The 14646-nt window shown below is 38.9% G+C and overlaps 2 protein-coding genes across 3 annotated transcripts in view; both read left to right on the forward strand.

The window, feature by feature from the left end:
• The window catches only part of dnajc7 (DnaJ (Hsp40) homolog, subfamily C, member 7), a 12343-nt gene extending 7953 nt beyond the window's left edge, over positions 1–4390 (forward strand). Inside the window, exons 11-14 of one of the 2 annotated variants that reach the window (XM_008284857.1) lie at positions 855–1001; positions 1674–1826; positions 2587–2652; positions 2758–4390. In XM_008284857.1, coding sequence (XP_008283079.1) covers positions 855–1001; positions 1674–1826; positions 2587–2652; positions 2758–2795 — 404 coding nt within the window. In that variant the 3' untranslated portion in view covers positions 2796–4390. The remainder of the gene's footprint in view (positions 1–854; positions 1002–1673; positions 1827–2586; positions 2653–2757) is intronic. The other variant, XM_008284858.1, reaches the window with a different exon arrangement.
• A 1289-nt stretch (positions 4391–5679) lies between these two features.
• Positions 5680–14646, forward strand: part of LOC103359497 (uncharacterized) — a 19592-nt gene continuing 10625 nt past the window's right edge. The window contains exons 1-10 of the mRNA XM_008284863.1: positions 5680–5793; positions 8299–8430; positions 8654–8807; positions 8882–8918; positions 10285–10466; positions 10586–10810; positions 12316–12523; positions 12605–12691; positions 12777–12973; positions 13099–13264. Coding sequence (XP_008283085.1) covers positions 5680–5793; positions 8299–8430; positions 8654–8807; positions 8882–8918; positions 10285–10466; positions 10586–10810; positions 12316–12523; positions 12605–12691; positions 12777–12973; positions 13099–13264 — 1502 coding nt within the window. The remainder of the gene's footprint in view (positions 5794–8298; positions 8431–8653; positions 8808–8881; positions 8919–10284; positions 10467–10585; positions 10811–12315; positions 12524–12604; positions 12692–12776; positions 12974–13098; positions 13265–14646) is intronic.

The following is a 14646-nucleotide window of genomic DNA, read 5'->3' on the forward strand; positions in this document are numbered from 1 at the left end:
TTTTCATGGAAACGTGAATCTTTGATACACAGATGAGTTTTTTTGAGGTTTAATCCATGACTGGAGAGAAACTTAAACTGCGTTTCTCATTGGTGTGGTGGTAACAGCACTGATGATGATGCCACCACCATACCTGGAAATATATGCTGACAGGGTATGAAGCTGACAAATCTTAGTGCAGCAAACAGCAGCTAGCAGTGTGTCAGCAGCTAACTACTAGTGGGCTATGTGTTTTCCACCCACTGTAAACGGCAAATAAATCTAATTAAATTCAAAAAACATAAAGAAAACAGCTTCCGGTGTAGTGAAACGACATTTGCCATTTTGGTGTTGTTCAGCTTGTTACATTTCTCTGGGGATAGCTTAGAATATTGCATTATATGCTTTATAAAGGCCAATTCAGACTTTTAAGGTGGACATCAGACAGCTCTGTCCCTTCCTAGCAGTTAGCTACAGATTCAACCGTAGCACCGCGTCAGTGATTATTCCTGAGGTGTGTTGAGCACAGGATATCTGGAGAATTTAGAACGTCCTGTTGTGTTTGGGCTTTGTTGATAGAAAGCGTGTATAAATCCAAAACTTCCTGCAGCAACTACTTCAGTTATAATTGTTGTGATGATGATGCCATGCATACAGTCCACGTGTACACACATTTTGGACTGCATGCAGATGTTATCAGAGCGGTCCATGTGGATACTTGTGGACTTGGGCGGATGGCAAAGTGTACATCATTCAAACCCTTGCAGACCCTTGTTGGAAAGAATAAATGGGCCGTAATGTATCACTGTGAGCTTGTCAAATACAATGTGTTTTTTAATCTGTGTGGTTTCTGTTTTTTTTTCTTGATTCCATAGAACACAAGCACCTCCTGAAAAATGCTCAGCTGGAGTTGAAGAAAAGCAAACGGAAAGATTACTACAAGGTTCTGGGAGTGGATAAAAACGCCACGGAAGAAGAGATCAAAAAAGCTTACCGCAAACGGGCGCTTTTACATCACCCAGGTGATTGAGTTCTTCTGACCGTACAACAACTATTGACCATTTGCCATAACGTGTTGTGATGTACATTTCTAAGTTGTGGCCGAGTTACCGTGACATGAAAGAATAATTACAACTTATAATACAAATACACATTTCTGAAGACTATTCTCTGTTTTTCTCTTCTAGATGGATAAAGTTTTGTTTTGTTCTCCTTCAAGTTTTTCGTTGCTTTGTGTAGGATTTCTTCTTCCTTGTTTATTACAGCCATGTAACCTATAGCGCCACCTGCTGACGACACTGAGCAGCCTAGTTTATTCGCTAGAAAGCTGTTAATGTAAACTTAACCTAATTCACTGTTTTTTGGGTTTTTTTTGCGACATTTTGAAAATTCTAATCAAATTCGCAGCTCGTCAGTGACTCGAATCTTGACTAAACTCCCAATCAACTTTCCACCCTCCAACCTCTACGAACTGCACAGTTGACTCTATAACATATGAATAAAGTATCCTCTGCATAATGATAATAATAGAACAAGCCTAATTCACGTTTTTTTGTTTCAAAGATTTGCTTGAACTTCACCTGATAATCCTATGGAAACAAAGCTACTGTGATATTCTACACACAAATACTCAACTACTAAACATTAAAAAGCGCTTTTTTTGTTTTTGTTTTGTGTCCTGTTTTTCCCTTCAGATCGTCACAGCGGAGCTAGTCCTGAGGTGCAGAAGGAAGAGGAGAAGAAGTTTAAGGAGGTGGGCGAAGCTTTCAGCGTTCTTTCAGACCCAAAGAAGAAATCTCGCTATGACAGTGGACAAGATCTAGAGGATGACGGCATGAACATGGGAGGTAAGATCTCGAACTTCACCACATGTCAACCAATATGTGTTTATTCAGCCAGGAGTTATTCCTAATATTAGTGGTAACCGATGTACAGTTTCAGCAGAAGTGAAAATTTTGATGTCAAAATTTAGACAAACACAAACTCCAACACAAATCTGTGTTGGAGTTCTTTTGTTTCTCTGTATTTCTTGTTTAAAGAGAACTTTATAACATTTATGTTTCAGTCGTGTCAGGCTGTTACTCATGCTAATGAGATGTACGATGGAAGGAAGGAAATTCTTTAATCAGATTGTGCTGTGGTCTTAGCTCAGGCCCACAGCGACTACAGATAGAGCTGCATCAGAGCCAAAATCAAATAAAGTCCAACATTTTATTTGCAATCTGTTTTTTTTTAAAAAAAAGCAGAATATCCGATCTGATTCAGTCAATACCTGAAAACTAGTTCACTGTTTCTGTTGATTTTAGTTTTTCCTGTCTCTGGCAGAGTTTGATCCCAACGTTTTCACAGTTGTTAAATGTATTCGACTTGAATGAAATAAATTGGAATTTCACTTTTTTTTTTTTTTTTCCTCCCACATGTAGACCACATTAGCCCAAAAACATTCCAGGTCAAGAACTAAAGCCAGTCTCTCTATATATTATCAAAATGGGACTAGAGTGTCTCTGAGACTTCAAAAACGCCGTAAATTCTTCTCTTTGTTTTGCATTTTTGCAAACCAAATGAAGATTTTAAAAAATAATTAACTTCCCTTCATTTCGTCTCCAGCAGAGTTTGATGCCAACAACATTTTCAAGGCGTTCTTCGGAGGTCCGGGAGGTTTTAGTTTCGAAGGTAATTTCCGTTTTGTTTTCATAAAAAAGCTGCGACGCTCACATTTTGAGAATACTGCAAACGTATAGGAGTCACTAATTATGATTATTTTTTGTTATTTTCTAGCATCCGGACCTGGAAATTTCTTCTTTCAGTTCGGTTAATCGGACGACTCGTCTACCTAAACAGCTACTACATCAGGACTTTTCAACAATGTCGACCCCTAAACCCACCATCCGTATTTAATGACTGACTGATCGTGAGTCAGATTCTTGTCTATGCCATTGACTGAATGAATGCAACCCAATGACCACAGGCAGCAAAATGATTTAACGCCCGTATAGCAAAAGGACACCAAGGTGGCTCCGACTGAGTTGGTAGTGTTACTGGTTTTTAGTTTTCTTCCTTCCAGAATGAATCAAACTTGAAAGTCAGTAATGACTAACAACACTGGTCCAAATATATTCTCTGGAGTTGGGAGTTAGGAGAGATGTGCAGCTATCAGAGCTTTTTAGGGATCCAATGCAGGACGAGTGCCATCCGGGGGGCAAAACTCTTGAGATGCAACCGCACGCTTTTACCCTGCTCATCTCAACTTATTGCTGAGGGGGTTTTTTTCTCTGCATGAAACTTAAGAACTTGCTCACTGATTTCTGAGGAAAAAAAAATCACTGAGCAAGGAGCACCTCCCTCTCCTCTTTTTGTTTTTGAAGAAATCTGTCGCACAGACAGACAGTTGGCTGCTACGAATTCGCACTGAAAACTGCCTCGATCATTTTTTAAAATTGACAACAGCTGGAGTCTAAAGCTACACTCACATTAACACACAGCGAAGCACAGTAGAAAAACATGGCGGCTGTGCTGGTTTTGTTGCCGGCAGAGTCCCCCTCGTTCCTTTTCTTGTTGTCACAGGTTTTACGTTTGATGTTGCCATTCACAGATTGCTGCATTGTACATTTTACTGGAATGTAAAGTGTTGATTTGTGATGATAGTTGATTATTTTTTTTTCCATTTTTTTTTTTATTTTCATATGTATATTTATTGTAAATTTTGCTGTCTGATAGAAGCATCGGCGCGAGATGAAGACGCTCTTCTGTTTGACAGAGATTTTAACGAGGGGAGGAAAAAAAAAAAATACAACCTCAGGAAGGAAATTGTTTTTCTCAGCCTGCATGAAATGTTACAATTGAATATGCTGTACGTGTTACTTGAATGTGATGCAAGCTGTCTAATTTTACTCAATTTAACGGATAGGCGTAATACTGAGAATATCACAATATAGTCTGAGAAAGTTCAGTTACTTCCTGATTAGTGCACCTGATGAAGAGGAGAAGAAGAAGGGCGTCCTCATCTGTGTTCTCATTGTTTTTGACCTTTATGGTGAAACCATCCTCTCTTTACCCTGGAAAAGTACCAGCCGTGTCAATAAAGTTGGCCTCCTCTGGGTTTCCCCTAAATTAATTTCTTTCAGTTTGGATAACTGCACAGAAAAAGCCTAAAGGTTTACATACGAGGAGGACGACTGAAGCAAACTCAGCTACATTTTAATATTGGATGATGGAGTTGATGATAAATTTCTGGTTTTAAAATAAGAAGATATTCTTAAAATGCTTTTGTAAATAACTTTCAGTAGCTTTAATATGTCTAATAATATGAATATTATTTAATTATAAGATTATTCATCCATTTTATGATTATTATTATGAATCAGAAATATACTGTATACATGGATTAAATTGTGCCTTCAGTGTCACAGCATCACAAACTTGCATGCAAATCTATTTTCAGTGTCGCGCTCACTTGTGCATAATTTACAGAGGGGATATCATTAATTATGTTCTGACATGCCACTATGATGATAATCTTCATTTGTAGAGCACAAAGTGTTTCCCCAGGCAGCAAAATAAAACATCAGAATTTAAATGTCAGTTAAAAATACAACATGTTGTATAAAAACAGCAGTTTGTAAAAGAATAAAATAATTAAAAGACAGTCCAAAGTCAGGAAAAGCACTCGGATTAAAGTATGTTTTGACTCAGCCGACCTGATTTCCTCGGGCAGATCTTAAGTCATCAGTCTAAACGCTGCACAGATTCACAGTTTCTGAAAACTTTGGGCTGAGCTCAGCAAGATTATCACAGTCAGTTTTTTTAGTTTTGCTGCTAAGATACAGTGATAATGTCACAGAAAGTCAGCCTAATACTGAAAACATGAGCTAGGATGAATAGAACTTTATTTATCCCAAAAGAAACTCTTGTGCCAGGTAATGCTCGGAAAACAAACTGCATAACGTGAGAATTAAAAAAAATGTAAAAAAGCAATAAGATATGAATCTGATCATCACTGAGAATAAGATAAGTACGTTAAAATAAGACCAGAATAGAGAAGCAGGAAGTAATATTGCACATGGTAATAAAACACTATGCTTCAAATGGAAATATTGGAGATGAGGTAGAGTATTGTCAATTACTCATGACAACAAAACAATGCACATTAAATTGAACATGAAGTTTTACACAGGGATAATTGAATATTGCACATGAAATCGAATTGATTTTGAAACATTGCACAGAATAGTAAACTATTACATTTAAAAATATTGCACCTAAAATTCAAACGTTGCACGTGATAATGAAATACTGCAAATCCAGCTGTTATATTGAACATTATATTGAAAATGGACACATGCTAATGAAAGCTTGCGCATGAAAACCGATTGTTGCGTGATAATAATGAAAGACTGCACATGAAATACTGATGTAGATCATGGTGCAGTTGGATTAATGGAGAGATATACGTGTTTAATGTGTCGCAGGAGTTGTTTCGAAACCATAGATGTCATGTAAGCGCTCATATAAACTGGTGTGTGTGTGCAGTGCAGTGAGCGGCCTGCAGGGGGCGCTGCTTCCCCGCTGCTGCATTTAAACAGCAGGCGCTTTGTCTGTGCTGTTGCTAGGAGACCAACTGCCGGAGTCTGTGTTTGTGCTGGAAGACGCTAAAACTCACCTTGAAAAACAGTTAAAAGTGTGTGGAGAGAGAGAAAAAAAATGTCTTCCTCGGACAGAGACCCGAAGCCAGACGTTTTCTCTTCTCTGGTGGCGGAAGGAGGCTGGCTGCACCAGAAGGGACAGAACCGGAAGGCCCTGGACAGCTTCACCAAGGTGGGTCTGGAGGCAGCAGCTACACGAGACGCTCTCATCATGTACATGTACCGCCTGACTTTGTCTGAAGCCACTTTCAGTTGTGTGAAAGCTTTATTCTGCTTGTGAAAATTCAGAATGAAGGAGACTTTTTTTTTTCCACATATAAGCCACATTAGAGCAGGTCCACATCTACAACAAGTAAACGTTAGAATAGAATGAATAGAATGCCTTTATTGTCACTATACACATGTACAATGAGATTAAGAGCAGCTCCTACAGTGCAATATAGAATGAAAAACAAAATAAAATAAAGAGCAAAAAAATAAAATAAAATAGAAGAGATTTAAATATAAAAATAAGATATATACAGTATAAGTTATATGTACAGTATGGGTTTAGAAAAATATTGCACAGCATAGTCATTGATGATATTGCACATTTATAGAGTTGACAGTAGGTGGATGTGGGGTAGATCCGGGGGGGCTGGGGTGGACTGTGATGTCAGTGCATGTGTGAGTTCAGAGTGGTGATGGCTTTTGGGAAGAAGCTGTTCTTGAGTCTGTTTTGGTTCTGATGCACCTGTAGCGCCTCCCTGAGGGCAGCAGGTCAAACATGTCAGAACCAGGGAGGGAGTTGTCCTTGATGATGTTTTTCGCTCTACTGAGGCAGCGGGAGGTGTAGATGTCCGTCAGGGAGGGGAGAGGGCAGCCGATGATCTTCTGGACTGCCTTTACAACTCTCTGAAGCCTCTCCCTGTCTGCCACGGTGCAGCTGCCGTACCATGCTGTGATACAGTAGGTCAGTAGGCTCTCAATGGACGAGCGATAGAATGTCAGCAGCAGGGTGGGGGTCAGGTTGTGCTTCTTGAGGACCCTCAGGAGGTGAAGCCGCTGCTGCGCCTTCTTGATTGTCGCCGTGGTGTTGTCTGGTTTGAAGTCAAACTAAACTGACCTATAGGGGATAAATCATCTTAAAGGCAAACATTCTGAGTCGTTAAAGATGTGAAAATGCCCACAACTGGAGATTTCACTATCTAGCCCACATTAGACCTGATTCAGATCTAAAACCACAGTTCATGAACGGGTTAAATATGTGCTAGATTCTTTGTGGACGGTTTAAAAGTCTTTGAAGTACAGCTCCTGGGCTGTAAAACGTTTATATATATATATATATATATATATCTGGACCACATTAGACCAGTTCCAGATATGAAATTGTTCTACATATATGGGTCAGATCTGGACTAGTCTGTCTCAAAGAGGCTGAAGTGTCTTCAAAATGAAGTTTCTGATTTGTGAAGCTTAGGTGAACCATTACCGCTGCCTTCAACACACTTTCAAATGTGGGAAACCTTTATGTTGGTTTAAAAAATGCAAAAAAAAAAAAACAAACAAACAAACAAAGGACATTTCACTGCATTTTTTGCATCTGAACCACATTAGACCAGGTTCAGATCTACAACAACTACACTTAGATGACCCTAAAAGACTAAAGAGTCTTTGAACCACAGTTTCTGGTGTGCAAAACCTTTTTTTCTACTAATGAGAATACCAAAAAAAAAAAAAGAGACTCTACAGTGTTTTTCACATGTAGACGACCTTAGACCAGATTCAGATCTAAGAACAGTTCATTCAGATGGGTCACATTTGGACTAGTCTGTCCCACAGAATTTAAAGTGTCTTCAAAAGACAATTTCTGACTTGTGAAACTTTTGTGAAAATGCCAAAAATGGGAGACTTTGCTGTTTTATTTTGTTTTTTTTCCTGACCATGCCCAGATCTAAACACACTGTGCTTAAAAAGGTCAAATCTGTTTGTTTTTGTCCCATATTTGTCCCAAAGAGGCTAAATATTCTTTAAAACACAGATTTCTATTTGTGAAAATGTAGAAGAAGAAAGAAAGTGTGATGCACCGCTACACATTAGACCATGTCCAGGTCTAAAATCACAATACTTAAATGGGTAAAATCTGGACTAGACTGTCTTACAGAGGCTAAATATTATTGAAAGCATATTTTCTAAGTTGTAAAACCTTTATTCAATTTGTAAGTGCAAAAAAAAAAAAGATTTCACGGCTTTTTCTGTATCTGGAACACATCAGCAGATCCACATAGACAACCACTCTACATATCCTCAAACCTACCTACCTCACCGATCAAATCTGGACTGAGTTGTGAAAAAAACAGCAGTAAAATATCCCCTTTTTACATTTTCACAAACAGAATAAAGATTTCACAGATTAGTAAGTGTATCTTTAGTCTCTGAGAGACAATGTAGTCCAAGTTTGACCCCTCTAAGCACAGCGGTGTTACACCTGGACCTGGTCTAATGTGTTTTTTGTCTGTTTCTTTATTTGCATTTTCACAAAAGTAATGATGATTTCATACAGAAAGCATATTTAGCCTCTCAGGGACACGTTAGTCCCAAATTGACAGTCTATATATGTTTGTTTTCTATCTGGAACTGTTCTAATTGTGATCCAGATGTGAAAAATGCACAGAAAAGTAACTTGCTATTTGTTTAGGCTCTGGCTCTAAATCCTGACGACAAGAACTGCTACGTTGGTCGATCCGGATGTTACCTGAAGATGGTGCAGTATGTCAAAGCTTTTCAAGAAGCCGAAGCCTCACTGACAGTGGACCCAACATTCCATGAGGTAAATGTTTATTTCTTGTACTGTTAATACTGTAAGTAGGGAATACTTTATAGTATATAGTACTTTGTTTAAATGTATATAGTACTTTGTTTAAATTATTTGTATTTCTTGCTGCTATTGTCGTGTTCTTCCACACAAGTTTCGTTGTACTCCTGCACAATGACAATAAAGTCTCTTTATCTTTATCTTTATCTTTCTGTATGACATCATGTTTGTTTTTTAGGGAATACACATGAAGGCGGAGGCGTTGTACTACATGGCAGAGTTTGAATTTGCGCTGGTGTTTTACCGCAGAGGACAAAAGCTGCATCCACTAAGCCATGAGTTCAGACTGGGCATCCATAAAGCACAGGAGGCCATAGAGAACTCCATCGGCAGTAAGTGATGTGTGAATCATCTCATATTAAATCTTTTTTCAAATCTGAACCACTTGTTTGTTCTCATCTTACAGGCCCGTCCTCTGGACAACTGAAGAATGAGGGAGACCTGTCATTCTTCAGAGAAGATGAGAAGGTGAGTCTTTAGAAACCTGAATTCAACATTAGTGATAGAAGCATACGTGATAAATCTAAAGGATCGATCCTGTCGGCTCACGTTGACAGTTTCTGTATCATTCTTCTTCTTCAGAATTGTTTTTCGGCTGTATGGTGGAGAGATTGTTTTCATGGAAGAAAACTTCTAAATATGTAACTTTGATACACACAGATGAGTTTTTGGAGGTTAAATCAATAACCAGAGAGAGATTTTTTTTAAGATCGTGTAATTCTGGACAGTATTTGTGTCTTGATCAGGATCACGGGCAGTTTCTGCAGAGAAATATACAGTTGAAACCAGAAGTGTACATACACTGTATAAAAAGACATAAAACCTTTTTTTATTCTCCCTATCTGACATCAAATCAGACTAAAGTTTTCCTGTCTGAGGTCAGTTAGGATTACCAAAATCATTTCTATTTGCTAAATGCCAGAATAATGAGAGAGAGAATTTTTATTCCAGTTTTTAATTCCATCAAACTATTATGAGAAGCTTGTGGAAGGAAAACATTTCATCCAAGTCATACAGTTTAAAGACAATGCTACCAAATACTAAGGAAGTGTGTGTAAACTTCTGACTTTGAAGAAAGTAATAAAAAAAATTCTCAAAAAAATCTTTCTCTCATTATTTTGGCGTTTAGCAAATAGAAATCATTTTGGTAATCCCGACTGACCTACAACAACTTCAACTTTATTATTTGTCCCTTGAAGGGTGATTTGTTATGCAGCAGCTTACACAAGCGTTCACAATAAACACACAATGAAGACAATAAAAAAAAAAGATTAAAGGACATTTTTAAAAATGTTCAAAAAAAAAAAAAAATTTAAAAACACAATAAAAACAATTAAAAATCACACAGAACACAAGACAGACAGGGACATTCCTGCTTGGTGATGAATCTGTTGTCGAGCTGGTTGTTCAGAGTAGCTCCCTCTGCCTCCCCATCGTCTCCTCACCTGTTTGTCTTCCATCCTTCCTTACCTCTCAGCCCTCCTAGCCTTGACACCCTCTGCCTCCCCCATTCTCCTCACACATTCTCCCTCCATCCTTCCTCACCTCTCAACCCTGCCAGCCCTGACTCTCCATGCCTCCCCCGTTCTCCCCCTTCTCCTCACACATTCTCCCTCCATCCTTCCTCACCTATCAACCCTGCCAGCCCTGACTCTCCATGCCTCCCCCATTCTCTCCCACCCCTCCATAACCCCCTCCATCACGGGGTTCATTTAATGCAATAGGTGCCAACTTATTGATGAGTTATTGAAAGTGCAGTGTCAGTAAAGTGGAACATTCACAAAGTTTCAGGTTGTACAGTTTTCACAGTGTCATGTTTCTGAATGTCTCACAGGAAAAAAGAGCTCCGCCATTTTCTGCGATTCAGGATCTGACAAAGGAGGAGAAACAACAGACTCCGAAAACCCCGAAAAAGGAGAAGGTGAAAAAACAGATCCTGGGAGAGCTATACGATGACAGGAAATTCCTGGAAAGTCTGATGAAAGATGAAGGTACTGAGTTATTTTTTTACATCATTTCCTGACTGTTTTCTGTTTGGTAACAGAATCATTGCAACCGAGCCGTCTGTCACTTCTGATGGTATTTAAAGCATGAATATATTGATGTGCAGATTTAATGAAACTTCAAATGAAGGACGGCGAGCAGCTGGGGGACAGCATCCAGAGCTGCATCTCGCGCCTCGACATCTGCGTCGATTTCTGGCTGCAGGAGAATCCGAGCTGTGTACAAGAAAAGAACCAAAAGGTCCCGCAGCAAAAACCCAGCAAGCCTCGTCACAGTGCGCCTTCTGAGCATGCTCAGTTTCTGATGAAGAGCCTGAGTGACATAGATGCAGGTAAGACAGACTTCTGGTTGGAACATCAAGCAAGTTTCTGGGCCTCATTATTATTTGTTGTTTCTGTCTCATTTTTCCTCACTGTGGCTCATTTCTCACTGCAATATAAAGTCCTGCACCGCTACGGACACAGAACAACCATGAAGAGGGAGAGAGAACTCAGAAAGTTTGATACAGAATGACCAAATTCATTTTGCAAAATACTGAAGAAAGAAAAAAAAAATTTGAATTAACATGTACATTTTTCAAAGTGTCTGCTGAGGTTACCAGAACTGAAAAAATATGGATCTACATGCTATAAATACAATACAAACGCACTTTCTCCCTCCTCTGTAGAAAGATGTTCACCACGCTGAATGTACAGTCGTCCTCGCATGTATTCATACCCGTCCATCGAAGAAAAGGCAAAATTCACAATAGTCACTCAAATAACTAGAAACTCAAAAAAATAATAATACATAAAAATTTGCTAAATTACAATTTAGCGAAATAAGACGTTGCTTTTGAATTGTGGTTAAAAAGAATAATTTAAAAAAAACAAACAAAACTGTCCCAGACAAATTAAAATCAAATTAGCTTTCAACAGGTGCAGAAGTCTGATTGAGAGTTACAGGAAACACTTGATTGCAGTGATTGGCTCAAACAGAATGTTAGTTTACGGTGTTGTTGTTTTTTATATATATATTTCTGTTGAACCACAATTCAAAAGCAATGTCATGACTTTCATCAAATTTTTATTTATTACTACTTTTGTCAGTTTCAACTTATTTCAGCTGTTTGAGGACGACTGTATCTTCCAACTACTTACTCCTCTGTGTGCTGTGTCTGAGCCATGCTGCATTCATGACATTGATCCTGTATATTTTATTTTCCTCATGTCGTCTCCTCCCTGCTCTGTGGAAACACTGCCTGCAGTTCAACCAAAAACGTTTTGTCACTTGACTCTCAGTCACAACTGAGTCAGTTTGGTTGCACCAAGGAGCACAGAATTTTCTCTTTGTAAAGAATCTGATGGTTTATTTTAGCACTCTGTCTTTCTCGTGAGGTGTGTAAAATAAAGTGATTTTGATAAAATACCTTGATTTTAAGCTTAGATTTGGGTCATTTTTCTCAGTGAAACCATATGTCATGTTTGATACCGACCCAGAATATCTTTTACATCACCAAGGTCACAGATTAGTCACTAATGGTTGTGTCAAGGAGCACAGAATTTCTCCTTTTTAAAGAATTTGGTTTGTTCGAATGGTCTGTTTTTGACAAAGTTTACCAACGAAAATTCAACAAATTTATTCTGTTTTCACAGCTTCTGGTTCTTATGAATGACTTACTGACAGAACTGCTTGTCACAATGATTAGTTCAAGAAACATCCATGTGTTGAAAATAAAATGATTCTGACGTCTTTCTTATGGTTTCCAGCTCATGCAGGGTTTAATTTTGGTGATTCTTTTGAAAGAAAATATGTCTTTTAAACCCAGAAGTGCTCACTGTGTGTTTGTCATCGTAGAGTTGGAATGTGGAAATGCAGAAGTCAGCCTGAAGAAGGCTGAAGACGTGATGAAGATCGTACAGAGGTGTTCGGAGAAGGAGGTTCCTGATAAAAAACAGATCATGGGTAGCCTGCACAGCTGCATGGGAAAGGCTTGGTTTGACCTGGGAGACATGGACAAAGCTTTGGAGCATCATCAGAGGGACCTGGAGGTCGCTGAGCAGTGGTGAGAATCTGAAGAAAGCTACACAACTGGAGTAAAAGTTTTGTTCATGATAACTAGACAAGAAATCTTTCTCACCAACAGCAAACTCCCAGAACCAATGTCCAGAGCTCTGGAAAACATGAGCCGCGTTTACACTGAGACCGGACAGTTTGAACTCGCTGTTGACTGGTGAGTAAATCATATCAAATGCGTTTATGTTTCACACTGAAATGTGCATTTATTTCATGTTTTTCTTTCTGTGTTTGCGATCCAGCTGGCAAAAGAAGGTTCCTTTGGTTCGCGGGGCTTTGGAGAAGACGTGGCTGTTTCATGAACTCGGTTGCTGTCACGTGATGCTCGACCGACTTGAAGAAGCTCGAGACTTCGGCCTGCAATCAGCCGCCGCCGCCGCCGAAGCTGCAGATGAGAATTGGCAAATACATGCCAATGTTTTGGTTGGACTATCAGAATGTAATTATTTCTCAATTTCTCCATATTAACATCAGGAAATTCCTCATACTTAGAGACACACTCGGCTGCTGTTTTACTTTTTCTGCTGTTTAGTGCTGTAAAAGCATTTCCTTGTCTTTTTACAGCGAAGCTCGGAAACTTTGAATCCGGCATCTCTTACTTTGAAAGAGCTTTGACTCACGCCCAACGTCAAAAAGACGACGCCGCCATAAATGCCGTTCAGAAGGTTCCTCTCTGCCGTCATGAGCCTCACTTTGCTGCCTTTTTAGCTCCATTTAAAGACATTTATAAGTGCTGACTTGTATTATTTTGCTTTCAGGCTCTGGAGAAGGCGAAGCAGCAGCGTCCTCACAGTGCAGACTAAGGAACAGCAAAAGAAGGAGATATAAACCGTGGTGATGCTTATATCATCAGTTTGTGAGCGTGACACGGATCTCACAGTATTATAGACAAGAATTCATTGTGTAAAGGTGCACTGTTCTCTCGGGAATCTACATGGGGGAAAAAAACGCAATTAAAAGTTTAGTTTTTGATCTTTTTCCCATCTCAGGAATATGCTGTGTTCTAATTGTCAAAGTTCCATCTGCAGTCATTGATTAAACCCTTAAAATTACATTTCTGTACATTGGTTACATATTTAGTTTGTTGTTGTTGTTTTGCCACAAAAATCAGAATCCAAATTGGGTTTTTTTTGGCAAGTAGGTTTTTACATATGATGATCTAGACTCTGTTTTTGGATGCATTACAGAAAATGAGAAAAAAGAAAAAAGCAAGTGTTGCAGGTTAAGTAAGAACCAAAAAAAAGCAAATACAGAGATGATAAAAGTAAAAGAAACACTGACAGTGTGCCCGAGAGGTCAGACAGCTTATATTGTTAAAGGATGATGATGAATCTGTTTAAAAGGCTGTATGTAAATTGTTGCATTTTTCTTGGATTTTACTGTTTGTTATGTGTAATTTAAATGGAGAAAAGTTAGTAGTAAAGAGAAACACAATAAAAACCATATATGACTTTTAATATGAATAAATGTACAGTTTCTTTTACTGCTTCTGTGGACTTTGTGACTCGATTTTCACCAGAGGGGCTCTTTAATATTCTAAATTGCAGTTGGAAGCTGTTCGTGAGGCTGCGTGTTTGTTCAGCGTGTCACTTTATACACAAAATAACGACTAATTTCATGACACACTTTGACCTAAATACTGCAACCAGCTTAAATAAACAGTCGCCTGCTGCATGTTGCACTTCTGACACCTCTTGTTAGTCGACCCACACAGTGTGATTTACATACAGACAGCTGCTTCCTGCACAGCTCCTGCTAACATCAGTTTGTCGATAGATCAGACGCGCGGTCGGAGTTCAGTCCGTGTCCGTGTTCTCCTTTTTGACGGCACCTCTGTTTGTCTGAAAGAGAAAACAGCCTTGTTCCTGAAGTCTTAAGACTTGAGTAAATGTCATCACAACACTGTCCTTGTCTTTGTAAACCAGTCATGTAACTTTGGCCTACATCAGGAAGAAGGAGTGGCATCAGTGTGGTTTAAACTGGTCCGTGTGATGCACGCCTACCAGTAAACAGACGTGCAGTATGTTTATGATGGGATGTTCACCACAGGGACGCTGTACATTGAACAATACTGGCACATATTTGTAAATAGCACTTTAAAATGTAAGAAAT

This window comes from Stegastes partitus, unplaced genomic scaffold (genome assembly GCF_000690725.1).
Source record: "Stegastes partitus isolate 25-593 unplaced genomic scaffold, Stegastes_partitus-1.0.2 Scaffold376, whole genome shotgun sequence".
In the NCBI taxonomy this organism is placed as follows: domain Eukaryota; kingdom Metazoa; phylum Chordata; class Actinopteri; family Pomacentridae; genus Stegastes; species Stegastes partitus.